This window comes from Hemicordylus capensis, chromosome 4, assembly GCF_027244095.1.
Source record: "Hemicordylus capensis ecotype Gifberg chromosome 4, rHemCap1.1.pri, whole genome shotgun sequence".
In the NCBI taxonomy this organism is placed as follows: Eukaryota; Metazoa; Chordata; class Lepidosauria; order Squamata; family Cordylidae; genus Hemicordylus; species Hemicordylus capensis.
This window is the reverse complement of record NC_069660.1, coordinates 245104812-245119785: the sequence shown is the minus strand read 5'-3', so window position 1 is coordinate 245119785 and position 14974 is coordinate 245104812. Positions and strand designations below refer to the sequence as shown.

General features: G+C 41.3%; 1 protein-coding gene across 14 annotated transcripts in view; it reads right to left on the bottom strand.

The window, feature by feature from the left end:
* Nucleotides 1–931: 931 nt before the first annotated feature.
* GREB1L (GREB1 like retinoic acid receptor coactivator) overlaps nt 932–14974 on the bottom strand; it is a 270059-nt gene continuing 256016 nt past the window's right edge. For all 14 annotated transcript variants that reach the window (XM_053243286.1, XM_053243284.1, XM_053243292.1 and 11 more), the window contains 3 exons: nt 10368–10568; nt 8114–8252; nt 932–5638 (listed from right to left, as the gene is read on the bottom strand). In XM_053243286.1, coding sequence (XP_053099261.1) covers nt 5475–5638; nt 8114–8252; nt 10368–10568 — 504 coding nt within the window. In that variant the 3' untranslated portion in view covers nt 932–5474. The remainder of the gene's footprint in view (nt 5639–8113; nt 8253–10367; nt 10569–14974) is intronic.

Below are 14974 nucleotides of genomic sequence, written 5' to 3'. Positions count from 1 at the left end.
AGACATGATTAGTGCAGATTTAGATCACTTTCTGTGATCTGTTAGTACTCCTGTACCCTGTTGGTTTGTTATGAGTAGACCTTGGAGACACCGATTATGTATGCAATTACTAAGGAACTTTGCAGCATATTTTGATCAGAGCTTATTAGGAAAAGGGAGTAATCAAACCTTTTGAATGCCTTGACCTTGCAAAAAACCCAAAAGCTATTTAAAGCTAAATCTTCTTGCAGGCATAATAACTTTAAACATATAGAGGGTATTGTTCAATACTGGGGAAACAGTCCCTCTCATCTGCACTGAAGTGGCACAGTCTAGTAACAAAGAATACATGCAAACAGCAGCCTTGTATCCATTTATACCCCACCTTTCTTCCATGACATTTGATGCAGCATACATAAGAGTTCTCAGTTGGCCTCCTATCCAGGAATTGACCTAACCCAGATCTGCCTAGCGTCAGCAAGATAACGTGCCTTTATGCCCCGGAACCAGCCTTGTTGTGTCATCTTTTCTGAAGGTTGCTTTTATTGAAGATACCTCCATTACAACAAGGAAGGAAATATGTAAACTACCCATATTTCTGATTGGGCACCATTTATGCCCCCAGCTTTATTCACTCCTAATCACATTCAGGGAACAATAATCAACAACCATTCATCTTTCAGCGGCTGACATACCACACAAAGAAGTGTGTGCCTCCAATGTGAATAGTGGCATGACCGTGATTACACAATGCTTAATATGCATGGAGCAGCCCTGCCCCAGCAGCAGCACTGGTGTTCTTTTGAGTGCTTTGCAGCAGTGTGCGTGCCTCCAGCTTGAGAGATGGTTCTCTGAGTAGTATGCCAGCCAGTATTTTAAAATTTGACACAAGAAATTGTTCACCTGATTCTGGAAACTGAGTTTCTAAGAGGACTGCAGTTTCACCAAATGATGTGATGTAGAGACTTCTTTATTCAATTTTAAAAAACAGGACAGATGCTTGAAAGTAATGTGATAACATTCATTGGATTTAATGAAAGAACATTACAAACAGGCAGTAGCCACAATTGCAGACAACTTCAAACAATAAAATGTGAGGTAGACTGACTAGTGAAGCTAAATTCACCAAGTTTTGGTTAAAAGACCTTTACATAAAGGACTGCTTCATACCTAATGAACATCCTACAGGACCTAATCCTCTGGAACTTTCTATGGAAAATATTTCCATATGATGGATGTATTTGCCTCACGCACATGCTGTGGAAAGATGCAGCTAACTGTTCATGTAACAAACCAGGTGGGTATGGTTTAATCCTTACACTCTCTCCATTTACAGTTTGTGGGTTGTGTTTTGCCCTAGACAGAAGGTTACCTGTAGAGGAAACTGATCAAGTGTGAAGCAGTCCTAAAAAAACAACATTCAACTCCTTTTCAGAGATCACATAGTAACTGTATAAATTACAGAAATATGAATGATTTGTTTGTTGTCATAGATTGCATTCAATATATTAACCTGTGAATGGTCAGCTATTCATATTTATCACATCAACAAGTAAAATAATGCTGGCCTATTTTATACATTCATGTCACTGCCTTGCTGGCAAGGCTTTCAACCAAAACAATAAAATGGTAGCATTTGGTGTCTTATTCTGATCTCCTTTCCATCTCTCATATCAGAAAATTCATATTGTTGTAGCACATGGACCCTTATGATTTGTTTGTGAAGACATTTGCCCATAACGGCTCCATGTAATATTCAAACAGAGCTCTTCTTCCTTTCTCTTGATATTTTGAATAATCAGCTGTTCTTGTTCAACAAAGAAGACAAATGTACTCAGGGCCTTTCCACGCAATCATAAAAACATTCCTCAGTAAGAATGAGTAGTTGGGTTTGTATGCTTCCAACAATGAAGTCAAGAAATTCATATTTCTGCACAAATTGTTTAACAGGGAGTGCACTAAGAAAACAAAATATAGACGTTGGCCAGCAAGTGAGGGCAAGCCCATGTAAATTTTTTATCTAAAAGTAGTAAAACGATGTCCACAAAATGGTGCATCAGGTAAAAAGGTAAGAATGTGATAACTAGGAGACACTTTCTAGGTATAGGATACAGCACTTGCTCAGAAATTCTGATACAAGCGTTCTCCCTTGATGGAAGCGTGCAGACAGTGCTACATATATTGCCCAAAATCCCTGATTGTGTGAAAAGGCCCTTAGTCTAAGTTCTCAGCCTACAGATATTGTTGTACCTCTACAAAGGGTCTATACATCTCAGCACCTGGAATTTTAAGAACTTAGTGCAAACATAAAATGTACAAAAAAAATTTTAAATGTTCTACCAGAAACATTTGCAATAAAATGGTAACTGTCTAGATATTTTCAAATTCATGTTACACAGGTATTATGTTTAGCCTAGTAATCCCTAGAACCCTGGTATTCATCATGCATCTTGTAGGCTGCACAATGAACACACTGGCCTTACAGCTTCTAAATGCAGCTGTTAGATAAGCTTCTACCAAATAAAAATTAAGGTATTTAAAGTATAAGGCAGATTTTGTATAGGTACAAAAACCCTCAAATAACCTAAACTAAAGTAAACAATTGTTCATTTGAAATATGCTACATTTACATTAAGCTATCACAAAACCAACAGGTATGAAAACCATTACTCTCCTTTTCAACTTCAATCAATATATTATGCTTTTCATTATTTGTAAACAGCTCTTTCACAAGGTAAAAAAAGTTGCATGATTAACACTTTGTTCTAAATGCAATTTTGGCAGGTGCTTCTTAATTGAATTGCAGGATACTGCTTGAGTTTAGATCATACTTATGAAATAGGCTACACACCTATCTGATGACAAGAAAAAGTGTAAGAGTGCGAGTGAAGGAAGAACTATTAATATATTATAGGATAACTAAAAGTCTGATTAGGGGGTGGGTGGGGAAGAAGGAAATATTTATACATGTTAAACTGCAGAATGAAGACCTGATTGTACTAAACTCATTTAAATTCTCAGCACATATCACAGCACCAAGTGCTGGTCAAAATATAATTGTGGAACAATACCACATCTGTTTGAAATAGTGTTGTTTTAATACACTTGCTTATTCAAACAGACAAAAAGCACAGGGTTCAATCCAGTCACGCATACATGCAGTACTTGCATCTGAAGAAGTTATACTGGGCTCACTAGAGCTGTTCTCCTCATTTCCCCCACCAACACAACCATGCTGCAGTAGGGAAGCATTGCCTGTGCACACTTCAAATGCCCCCATCCAACCCTGTGCCATGTAAATTGTGTTCTGGAGCAAGTAATTCTGCAGGGTCCCAGAGTAGGATCTGAGGGCACATGATATTGCTGAAGCAAAGTAGTTCTTGGTGTGGTTAGTACCTGGATGGGAGACCCATGTGTGCCATCTTTGAGGATGGAGCAGTAGCTCAGTGGTAGAGCATCTGCTTTGCATGCAGAAGGCCCAGGTTCAATCCCCACTATCTCCAGGTAAGCACTGGGAAAGATTCTTGTTTGCAACCTTGGAGACGTATAGTCAGTATAGACCTGGTGTAGGCAACTGGGGCTCTCCAGCTGTTGCACTACAACTCCCATCATCCCCAGTCACAACAAACTGGCTGGGAATGATGGGAATTCAACAACAGCTGGAAAGCCACAGTTGCCTACTTCTGTTACAGACAATACTGAGCTCAATGGGCCTCTGGCCCAACACAATATAAGGCAGCTTATGCTTCTAACTTGCATGGCACAGACATGGAGGGCTTCTTCCTCCTATGCATTTTATTTTTAATTTTTGCAGAAAAGCATAAAAGGAAAAAGTTACAAAACAGCAACAGATAAAATTCAGCTCAGGAACAAATGTAACATTTTGGATTATTACTTCACTTCATCAATTTAGAATATTTTAAAATACAGTTATACAATAAAAATCATGGAGGGTTGGCTGGGGATATTATGGGAGGCTTTTATGGACCTCCCATTGCACTAATGTATTCTGCTTTCACATTGACTGAGGAAATGGGAAAACTGCTCTCTTGAGCCCAGCAGAACTTCTCTGCATATGGATGCTGTATCTGTGCTCAACTGGTTTGAGGCCTTAGTATTTAAAATAAGTTAGTCAGCTTTTCCAGGTAGTTTAAGACCATTATAAGAACAACAGGCTCCTGTTGGTCCCAACTCACTTGAAAGTGATTTTTAAAGACTTGTTAGCTCTCCTAGCTTGTAGCTTCGGTTGTTTCAGTCACTACGTCATAAAATAGTAAGCCCCATCATCCCTGTTCTAAGATCTACTTATTCTACATGGGATGGTAACAGTTCTCAAAAGAACAAAAGTAGCATTCTTTACCCCAAGGACTAAAGAAAGTTGAAGTAAGTGAGGCACCTACTGCAAAAGGAATTCGAGGATTCTGCTGTTCCTTCAGTGAATTTTTGCTGTATAAGAACAAGCTAGAAGGTTGATTAATCACTTCAAAATATTTTTGTTAGTACTGAGGACTGAAATCCATTTGGTAAAGTTTAAATATACCGAGGAGACAATATGCATAACAAATCCACTTAGGCGTGCTGATCAGACACTTTTTAAACCACAGATAAGGATGATCCATATGGTGAAAGGGGTTTCTGCACGTGGCTTGTTTTTCTAGATCCGATGCCATATATGCTGCCAGAAGGAAAAAAGCTGACGACCTGAGGGAGCGAGATGGAATCCAGACACCACCTTCCTCCAGACAGGTGATCAGCACTATCCAGGCATTGGATCCAGACCAATAATGGTTCCCAAGTGTGGAAAATAAAGGTTGTTACACAAACCTATGTGTGTGCATACAATGCCTGCCATACATTCATTGATTTGTTCAGACTTACATAGTAAACTTTTTAACTTCTGTGGAAATTTTGCCAAAACAGTTTCAATACATATAAAATTACAAACCTTAAGCTAACACTGCACAGAAAGTGAACAAAGATTACTCTTTAACACATATATCTATGTCATTTCAAACCCCTGAGTTTTACCGTACCAAAAGTACAGACATGAAGAGAAATGGACAGCATTCCTCAGCATATTATCTTCAAACAATTCTACATTCTTAGTGTGAATCTCATTTAACATGTTCAAGCTGACAGATGCCGAAAGTCAGTTTCATCTCCCCTGTTTAGTATAGTACAGAGATCAGAACAACTCCTCATCCACCAAAATGTTATTCTCTGTATCATGGGCCACAGTGGGTGTGCCATTGTAATAGCTTCTGTAACAAGGACCCATGAAGAATTCACTGGCATCAATGCTCTGTCACTCATAAAAGAACAGAACAACACGTCAAGACTGGGATAGAATTTTGGAAAATCCTTAAGAGTAGTGAACATAAATATTGGTTGCACTTTGCTCCACTGTGATTGTACTTGAAAAGAAAGAAGGCAATAGACACAATCAAACTTGTCAGGTTCTCTTTTCTTCCTTGCCATTTTGTTTCCTTTCAAGCTTATATATGGCGTCCAGTCAGAAAATAGAGTGGTTTATCATCACTGCTGTTAGCAGTTTGAAATTCATCTCTGAGACGAAACTGCCATTCATCTTCTAGCTCCAAACGGACTATTGTTTGACGCAAGGAGCTCCTGTCTTGGCAAATGACACACAGGGTTGCACCTTAGATTTAAAAAACAAAATAAAACAGTTTTCATTTTCATTGGACTTCCATGTTCATTTGCTAACATTCCTCTACTGCTTGGAAATATACCCATACACAAAATACAAGGCCCTTTCCCATCTCCAGCCATCTCACAACACCAAGAACAGCAAGACCGTTCATAATAGATCACTAGTGATTGATTAACGCTTCATCAAACCTTTACTGTCATAGGCTGAGATGTGATGAATCTTCCACAATGTGGAACTGCTTTTCCAATTTCTAGTTGCAACCATAGCTTAATGCAATGTCTTAAATGATAAAAATGATACTCTATACAGTGTAAGACGAGTGAGTGAATGAGTGTGCATGCGTGCGTGCACGTACGTATGTGCACACACAAAAATTGAACAATCCATCATTTTATTCATTGTACTCATTATGAGTACAAAGAGGTAGTAATATTTTGGGTAATATTACCCAGATTATGAGTACAAAAAGGTAGTAACATTTTGGGTAGTGAAGGAACAGCTAACTCAAAATAATTTTTACTATGCCTGGATTGTACTTAACTGGGGATGTGTATGTTAGATAACATGGGCAGGGCAGATCTGTCTGCACTGCTGTGGACTCCTAATGAAGGCCTGATGGTGTTGCAGTTTTGTGCAAGAACGTCAATACTTCAAGTAGCATGCCCAGACTCCAACAGTGCTACTTAGGTCAGAAACAAGTTGATGAAGTTCAAGCTATGTGCTTCAAAACTAAGTAGTGCTTCTGCAGTGTAGGTGCACGATTTGAAGCACTGGTGCTCTTGCACAAAAGCATGATATTGGTGCATTGGTAGGAAAAATGAAGCACTCTAAACCAGGACAAAATTATGTACTAAATATACAATATTATTTATTCAAACAATCTTAACTGTTTTATATGGTTTTAATATTGTATCTATAGCACCTAGAGATGTTTGTGTCGTACAGTATAGAAATATGCTAAATAAACTTAAAACAGCAGAAACAGTAAAATACAGTAAGATCTCACCAAATAATCAAAGGCAAAATAACTGGTTTTTTAAAAAAGCCATTAAAAATGAAGTATCCAATATATAATCATAAAAAATGAAGTATCCAATATAAAATCGACTATAGATTATGAGACCTGAAGATTGCTTATGAATATAAAGGAAAGAAAACAGTTCAAATCCAAAGTACAAGAGGACAGTTGGTTAGTTTCAACCTCTCCTGGTCTTCATCAGTCGTTTATTCAATGAATTAAACTGGTGCCTAAAGACTTGCACACCTCCTCCACTCTTGGTTTGTATTGCCACTCCTTACAAGTTCTTTTCACTATACCAACTAATCTCCTTTTCACTGTCACTTGTAGTTAATTCCAAAATGGTACATCAACAGGTTCTGTCCACTGTGATAACTACTTTCCTTCAAGTTTCTGCAGAAATGAGTTTATACAATCAGGTCTTCTTCATACTGCAGTTAAAATGTATAAACATTCATTTCATTCTCTCCCACCCACTCACTGGTTGTAAAGACAGAGTGACAACTTTATTTTGCTGTTGGCTATAGGACATGTCTGAGCCACCTAACGGCGCAGCGGGGAAGCAACCTGCCTAGAGAGCAGGAGGCTGTTGGTTTGAATCCCTGCTGGTGTGTGTGTTTCCCAGAATATGGGAGACTCCTATATCAGGCAGCAGCGATATAGGAAAGTGCTGAAAGGCATCATCTCATACTGCTTAGTAGAAGACAATGGTAAACCACTCCTGTACCCTACCAAGAAAACCACGCAGCTCTGTAGTCAACACCGACTTGATGGCACAACCCTTCCTTTCCTAGAAGACAAGTCAACAGTGCAGGCAATTCCTCCAAGAGCCTGTGGCAGTGCCAACGGATCTACACTGTTCAAATTACACTGCAGAATATGTGGGACACTGGCAGGCATTCTGCTCTGTGGAACGCTGGTGCTAGGGACCTACCAGGGCTGCTGCACAATGTGAAAGACAACCCCAGTGGTGCTGCAGAGGCAGGATGTTGAGCAATGACCTCAAACATCATGTGGGCACTTCAACTGGAAACAATGGTAGTAACATGGCCCAAGGGCCTGTGTGATCTTTTAGCTCAACTTCCTGCCTCTGCAACACTATTGTGGCTGCCTTTCACGTTATGCAGCAGCCCCAGCAAGTCCCTACTGCCTACATTTTGCAGTGCAGAATGTCGGCCACTGTCTGTGATGTTTCGAGTTTGTGGTGCTTCTAGATCCACCAGACCTTTAGGTCACTAGCTATCGTATGCCCCAGTTTTAAAGGGCCAAAAAGAGACAGGAAGTGAAGGAGATGGTGGTATCAGCTTTAATTACGTTGCTAATAATGCTACGTTGGTGATGCTGGATGTGGTACACATGTGCCAACCCAGTCCACCCTGCTAGGAGTTCATAATGTCTTATCAAAAACAAACACTGGACAAAAGATTCAGTATACAAATAATTACCTTTCAGGAATTTGAACTTCTTAAGAAAGTCTGCTCCTACAAAGGAGTCACAAAGGTACAGGAGAAGTCCACTGAAAAACACGTTTTCACAGTTGACGTTCACAGAGTGTGGCCGTGAGCTCACATAGCAGAGAGCTACCTAAATCAGGAAAGGGGGAAAAATACACTCAATACTTCTTCAGGTTAAAAACATTCAAGTTCTATCCACACTACTATCAGGTAAACTAAAAAAAACACTATTCAGATCTGATCAGATAGTCCCCTGAATAAACTGTAATTACTGGGAAGAAAAAATCCAAATGAATTACTGATCTGATATTTTCCTCTAGGTAAATCAATATGTTCTATCTATTGTTTTCCTGGGCAACTTCTTGCTGCCCTTTTGTTAAATATTTTGTTAGAGCAGACCTGACTTGTTTTCATTCAATTGTTCTATAGTACTGAATCAAGCAATATCCCAGTCGCTGTTGCTAGGGAGAAAGCACAAAAGAATGGGAGGCATAGCCAGTTTTTTTCTGATGAATAATTTAGGGCAAATTAGCATAATGATGCTGCACCAGGCTGCAATGACAGTATACATCAGCATATCAGGACATCTACATGAGTACCCAGAATGTTGGGGGGCAATATGCTAAATCATTGTAAACCGCTTAGAGAGCTTCCAGCTATAGAGCGGTATATAAATGTAAGTGCTATTGCTATTGCTACATTTCAATTTCCAAGTAAGGCCATCCAAAGTTGAGCTCCTGTCATGAAAGATACCAGTAAATTAGGTCCTGACAAAGACAAGGACATCTTATTGCAAACAAGGCAACGTTAGATAAAAGCAAGCTTGCTGAAAAGATGAACCAGGTGAAGACAATATAAACAAATAGCAAGAGAAAATGCCCCTCAAAAGTTACAGTGTACCCTAGGCACTGAGTGTTCCAAGTCATGGGGAGAAATTACCAAATTCAGTGTTTGCTACTGCAGACAAATGCTGAATTCTGTGGAGAGTAGAGAGTGAAGCAAAAGAGCATGTTGGCCTTGCTTCTATACTCCCGTGGGCCCTGTATCCGGGTACATAACTTCTGGCCAGGGTTAAATTTAGAAGGATTCCTAGCAAACCCAGAAGTAGGGTAAATAACAGAGACTCATTTTTTCCTAAAGATAACCCTTGTCCTCCAGGTCTAAGAACCATGCTAGTAAAGCAAATCAGTTTTCACTGTCATTGCTGCTGCTTTAGTGACTAGGCTACAACAGTGTTTGATTATGCATAAAAGGTCACAGCGCCAGCCTAATGCTGTTTACTTATTAGATTTTTAGCTTGCCTATCCTTGAATACACAGATAAGGTAACCATTCATATCAATAAGGTGAGTACTCTGTGTGCAGATTGCACAAGGTGTAAAAATGGGTGGGGGCTATGGCAGAAGTGGGTCTTACAGATAAACCTCTAGGTTTGCAGAAAAAGTGGCAAGCCATAGAAAAGATGGCCAAATTAGGGCAGCAACAATTAATAACAGTCAAAACATAAACTGCAGAAACCTAAACAAGGAGAAAGGAATTGTATGAGTGTAGCTAACAACAGAAATTAAGGCGGGGAATGGTTGCAGCAACAAATACATTTGACACAAGGAGAGCTAGCAGAATAGAAATTTTATATAGAAAACTGAAGCAAAGCCGAAGAAATTTTGTATAACTAATGTAAAAAGTGACAGAAATTGACAAGTTGTCAAGAAAGCATAAAAATACACTCACATGAACTAAAAGGGGGGGGGAGGTGTTCAATTCAAGTCATCAGCTATTAATAACAGTCCAAAAGTTAATGAAATAGAGATGCATGGGGCGAAATTAAACCAGAGGCCAAAACAAACAAACAAACAAACAAAAACCCAAAGCAAACTATCTGTCACATATTACTAAAGATAGATAACTGTATAGAAAGTTCATACCATAAACTCAGGGAAAGCAGAAGGTTTAAATAACCAGAAAGAGAGAGAAGGAAAGCGCTAAGCAATAACAAAAGCATTAAAAGGCAACATAAAAAAATGGGGAGGACATTTATGGGAAACACCAGTCACAACCTTCATGTGGCCCACTTGTCGCATTTACAAACAATAATATAAATTCTTCAGCTTCACAAACTGAAGCTAAGGGTCCAAAAAAGTCAATACACAACAGTTATGTCTTGCTCTGCTCCCTTTTGAAAACAAAACACTGGTTTGTCCTTTTTCTACAAGAGTTGGCTATTTCTAAGATTCCTAGATACGTACCTCAGGTCCAATGTTCAGATAGCAGTCAATGGCCAAGACAGGGTTCTTGAAGTTATGGATGGCCTTTGGGAAAAGCTTGTATGTGGCATGTTGAAGGAACTTTTCTAGGAGGAATTGAGCTGGAGCTGCCAGGAGTGTGTGCTCACTGTCTGGAGCACAGACATACTGAAGAGGCATTATTGGAGTCAAGCTCTCTGATACCTAGAGGGAAAATTAGGACAGGTAACAGGTGAAACTTAATGAGTAGCATTTTTAAGTTCCAGGTGGGGGGGGAGTAATATGTAACTGGTCCACTGTTAACAATAAGGTAGTTGGCACACTACCAACTTCTTTGAACAAAAGTTTATAAAGAAGCATTTGGTTACTCACCGTGAAGGCTTCTTCTTGCTGCTGAATTTGAGGACATCTCACATGGGTTATCCTCCCCATGTGCTTCAGAGGGCAGGACTTGTGTTAATTAGCCAAAGGCTTTATAAGCTCAGGAAAGGTAACCCTTTCCCAGTTCTGATCAGCCAAGTCAAGGTACAGAGAAAGGCAGAAAGCAGTGGATAGATGAAAGTACACAAAACCAGTAGAGGCAGACGCCCAGATGGGTGGGTTGGGATATCCTTAAATCCAGCAGCAAGAAGGAGCCTTCACTGTGAGTAACCAATGCTCCATTCTCTGCTACTGGATGAGGACATCTCATGTAGGACATGTGACAGCTAGTAACCCAGAGTGGGAGCATCAGTGTCTACTGGGGCAGAAGAACTTGTTGGAGAATTCGTCTGCCAAAGGCTGCCTGAGATGAGCAATGCAGATTGAGTTTATAGTGCCTAGTGAAGGTTGATGGAGATGTCCATGTAGCCGCCTTGCAGATTTCCACCAGAGAGGTGTTGGTGGGGAAAGCAGCAGAAGTAGCCATTGACCTAGTAGAGTGTGCCAGTATATGATACAAACAGAGCATCTGTGGATCTGAACGATGCAGTGCAATCTAGGTACACATTGAGATGGTGGCGGACGTTCAGTTTATGCCATTGTTTTTTCAGTGTTTGGACAGGACTGACAGAAATATGATGTCCTGAGAACGATGAATACCAATAGAACTTTGGGTAGGAAAGACGGATAGGGTATCAGATGCACCAAATCTGAGGTGAATATGCAGAAGTTTGGATCTGCTGACAGTGTCCTGAGCTCAGACACACACCTGGCCAAGGTGATGGCCACTAGAAAAACTAGTTTGAAGGAAGGGAGACGTAGAGGTATAGAGCAGAGTGGCTCAAAAGGTGCAGTGTGTAGGACCCAGAGCACTTTGTGTAGGTCCAGTGAAGGAAATCTATGGATCACTGGTAGCTCCTTGAGCATGGCACCTCTTAAGAAGTGTTTGAGATATAGTTCAAGCCCTTCTTGTTGGAAGTAGATAGTATAGGTGCCAAGGCCACCGCTTGTTGTTTCAGCACGTTAGCTTGAAGACCCCGATCCAGCACCTACTGCAGGAAATGGAGTAACTCAGGTAGTCCGCAGCACGTAGGCTATGATTGTGACACCAACGGAAGAACACTCACCATGTACACTAGTAGATCCGATTGGTGGAGTCCCTCCTGGAGGCAAGAATGGTGTCAAGAACCTTCGGAACATACCCACAGCATTTCAAGATGTTCTGCTCAGTCACCATTTGGCAAGATTGAACCACACTGGGTCATGATGAAGGACCAGACCCAGTTGAAGGAACTCCAGTGTTATCGATAGGAACCATGGTACCACTACTGCCAGATGTAGAATGTCTCGGACCATGGGAGGCGTGACCAATGTGGGACCACTAGAGTCACTTGAACTTTTAGCAGATGTATCCTGCAAAGTAGGTGTCTGAGAACCGGAAGTGGTGGGAAAGTATAGAGCAGTTCCTTGGGCCACAGTGCAGATAGAAAACCCATGGCCTCCATGGCCTCACAGGGAAAATGAGTGAAAAATATCTTGAGTTTCATAGTCAGCAAGGTGAAGATGATGGCCCAGGACTTGTGTCAGGCGCTCGAAGCCTCTGGGTGCAGGCTCCATTCTACTGGCTGAACATCTGTCCAGCTGAGCCAGTCTGCTTGTGTGTTCAAAGACCCGCTGATGTGGTATGCAATCAGAGATGTCAAGTGAGACTCCACCCACTGTAGGAGTAGGGCTGCCTCAAACTGTAGAGATTTCAACCTGGTGCCCCCTTGGCGGCTGACTTGAGCCAGGCTATGACATTGTCGATACACACTAGGACATGCTGGTATAGAAATAGTGGCTGGAAAGCTAGTAGGGCTAACTAATACCTCTGAGCTCCAACCAATTTATGCTGTAGTTCCGTTCCTGGGGGCCCAATTTTTCTTGGGCAAAATGTTGAAGGTAGTTCGCCCCCATCCCGATAGATTGGCGTTGGTAGTCATTATGATATTCGGGGGATCAAGAAAGTTCTTGCCTTGAGTTAGGTGTGACTGTTGAGTCCACCATTGCAGTGAATATAATGGGTGTGGCATGACCACGACCTTTGTTGTGTGGCACTGTGGGATTTGTGCCTGGTGCAGTAGCGGAAACCACTGTAGGCACCCAGTGGTACCTTGGGCAAGTATCCCAGAGGTGGATGCATGCTCAAGGGACTGCTTCTCTGGATGCCACCATCAGATCTAGGAGTTTGGCCAGTAGAAGAATCAGGACGTTCTTGGATGCTGGGACATGACGTATCAGCAAAGTGATCTTTTGTATACATTCTGGAGGAAGGATAAGATAGTACTGAGCAGTGTCTATTATCACCCCAAGTGATGAAGTCATATAGATGGTGTAAGATGGCTCTTTGTCCTGTTCACCAAGAAGCTGTGGTTGGACAGGGTTTGGAGTGGACAGGCTCCCTGTCTCCAGTGATGATAACTTGAGGAGGTCGTCCAAGTAAACCAAGACGCCTGTCTTTTTCAATTGGAGGTGCTCTATCAGGGGCATGAGGACCTTCGTAAATATCTGAGGGGCCGATGAGAGGCCCAAATGAAGGACCTTGTATTGAGTGTTGACCTGCGTATCATCTTCTTCTACTACTACTACTGCTACTACTAATAATAATAATAATAATAATAATATTTATATACCGCTCTTCAACAACATTCTCAAAGCGGTTTAAATAGAAAAATAAATAATACATAAATAAGATGGTTCCCATCCTATATATCTGAAGTGGAGTAGCAGGTGGCTCACCGGATGAATTTGGATATGCAGGTATGCTTCTTTGAAGTTCACTGATGCCAGGAAGTTGGAGTGATGAAGAGCCTTCGCTATGGAGTGGAGGGTCTCCATCCTGAACTTTCTGCGCTATATGAACCTGTTCAGGGATTTTAGGTCTAAGATTTCTCTTAGTGATCTGTCTTTTTGGGGCACAATAAATAAAATAGAATAGATGCCCTTGCCCCTTTGGTGAAGGAACTGGTTCTATGTCTGCTATGGACAACAGGTGCTGGATGCACTGAGGAGCTTGGTGTGTTTGGTAAGTGAACTTGACCTTAATGTTGGAAGAATGTGGTTATTGGGAATGGCAGTCAGTTCTATTTTGTAACCGGGAGAAATAGTGTTTAAGACCCACTTGTCAGAGGTGCTGGACTCCAAGGCATGGAAGAAGTGGGATAGTTGGCCCCTGCAAGCCTGGCAGGGAGGAGTCAAGACTCCTCTCTAGGTTTGGGTTGGTTTCTGAAGACTTGTCATTGCTGGTTGGGCATTCTATTGGTGGTGCACTGCTTGTTCCAACAGGAACATTGTGGCCTGTGATCTCTATCCCTTGGTTTGAAGGAGGGACGAAAGGACTGGAAAGACTTACATGGGGGCCTCCTGTCATCCCTGCGAGGTACAAAGGGAGCGCCCTCTTTTTGTCTTTCATTTCTACATATACCTCTTGGAGGGCCTCATCACCAAAAAGCTTTGTAGATGTGTAAGGGACTGCTGCCAGATTATTATGGGAGGCAGAATCCACTTGCCAGTGCTTGAGCCACAACAATCGCCTAGCTACCACCACAGATGCTGTGGAACAAGATGGGAAGCAGATAGAATCCAATGTGGCATCAACTACAAATCTTTTGGATCTTTAACAATGTCTGGTGTTATCAAGCAAGATCTGATGGCGGAATCTGCAGTAACTCATCTACCCAGAGCAGTGATGCCCTTTTCATGATGGATGCTGCAGAGAATGCACGGATAGCCAATGAGGAGGCCTCATGCCCCCTTTTAAAATTAGATTCAATTTTCTTTTCATTCTGATCCCTGAGAGAGCTGTCTCCATCATGGGGGAGAATAGCGCTGGACAAAAAAGCTGCCACTGGAACATCCATGAGGAGTACCTAAAACATTTCAGATACTGTCTATGTAAGCCCATGAAGTTTATTGACCAGCCTTTTTTAAAAAAAAAATGCCTTGTGAAAAAGGTGAGAAAAGTCCTCAGGGATAAATAACCTTCTAGAGTTAGAAAAGGACACAAAATCCTAGTCATCTGACCATTCACCCTCTTTTGAATCAGCATCTAAGTCAGGGTTCTCTGGGACTTCTACGGGACTCTTGGCATTATCAATAGTTCCCAGGTTGGATAGATTGTCAGGATTCCTAGGGTGGGGATCAGTGGAGTC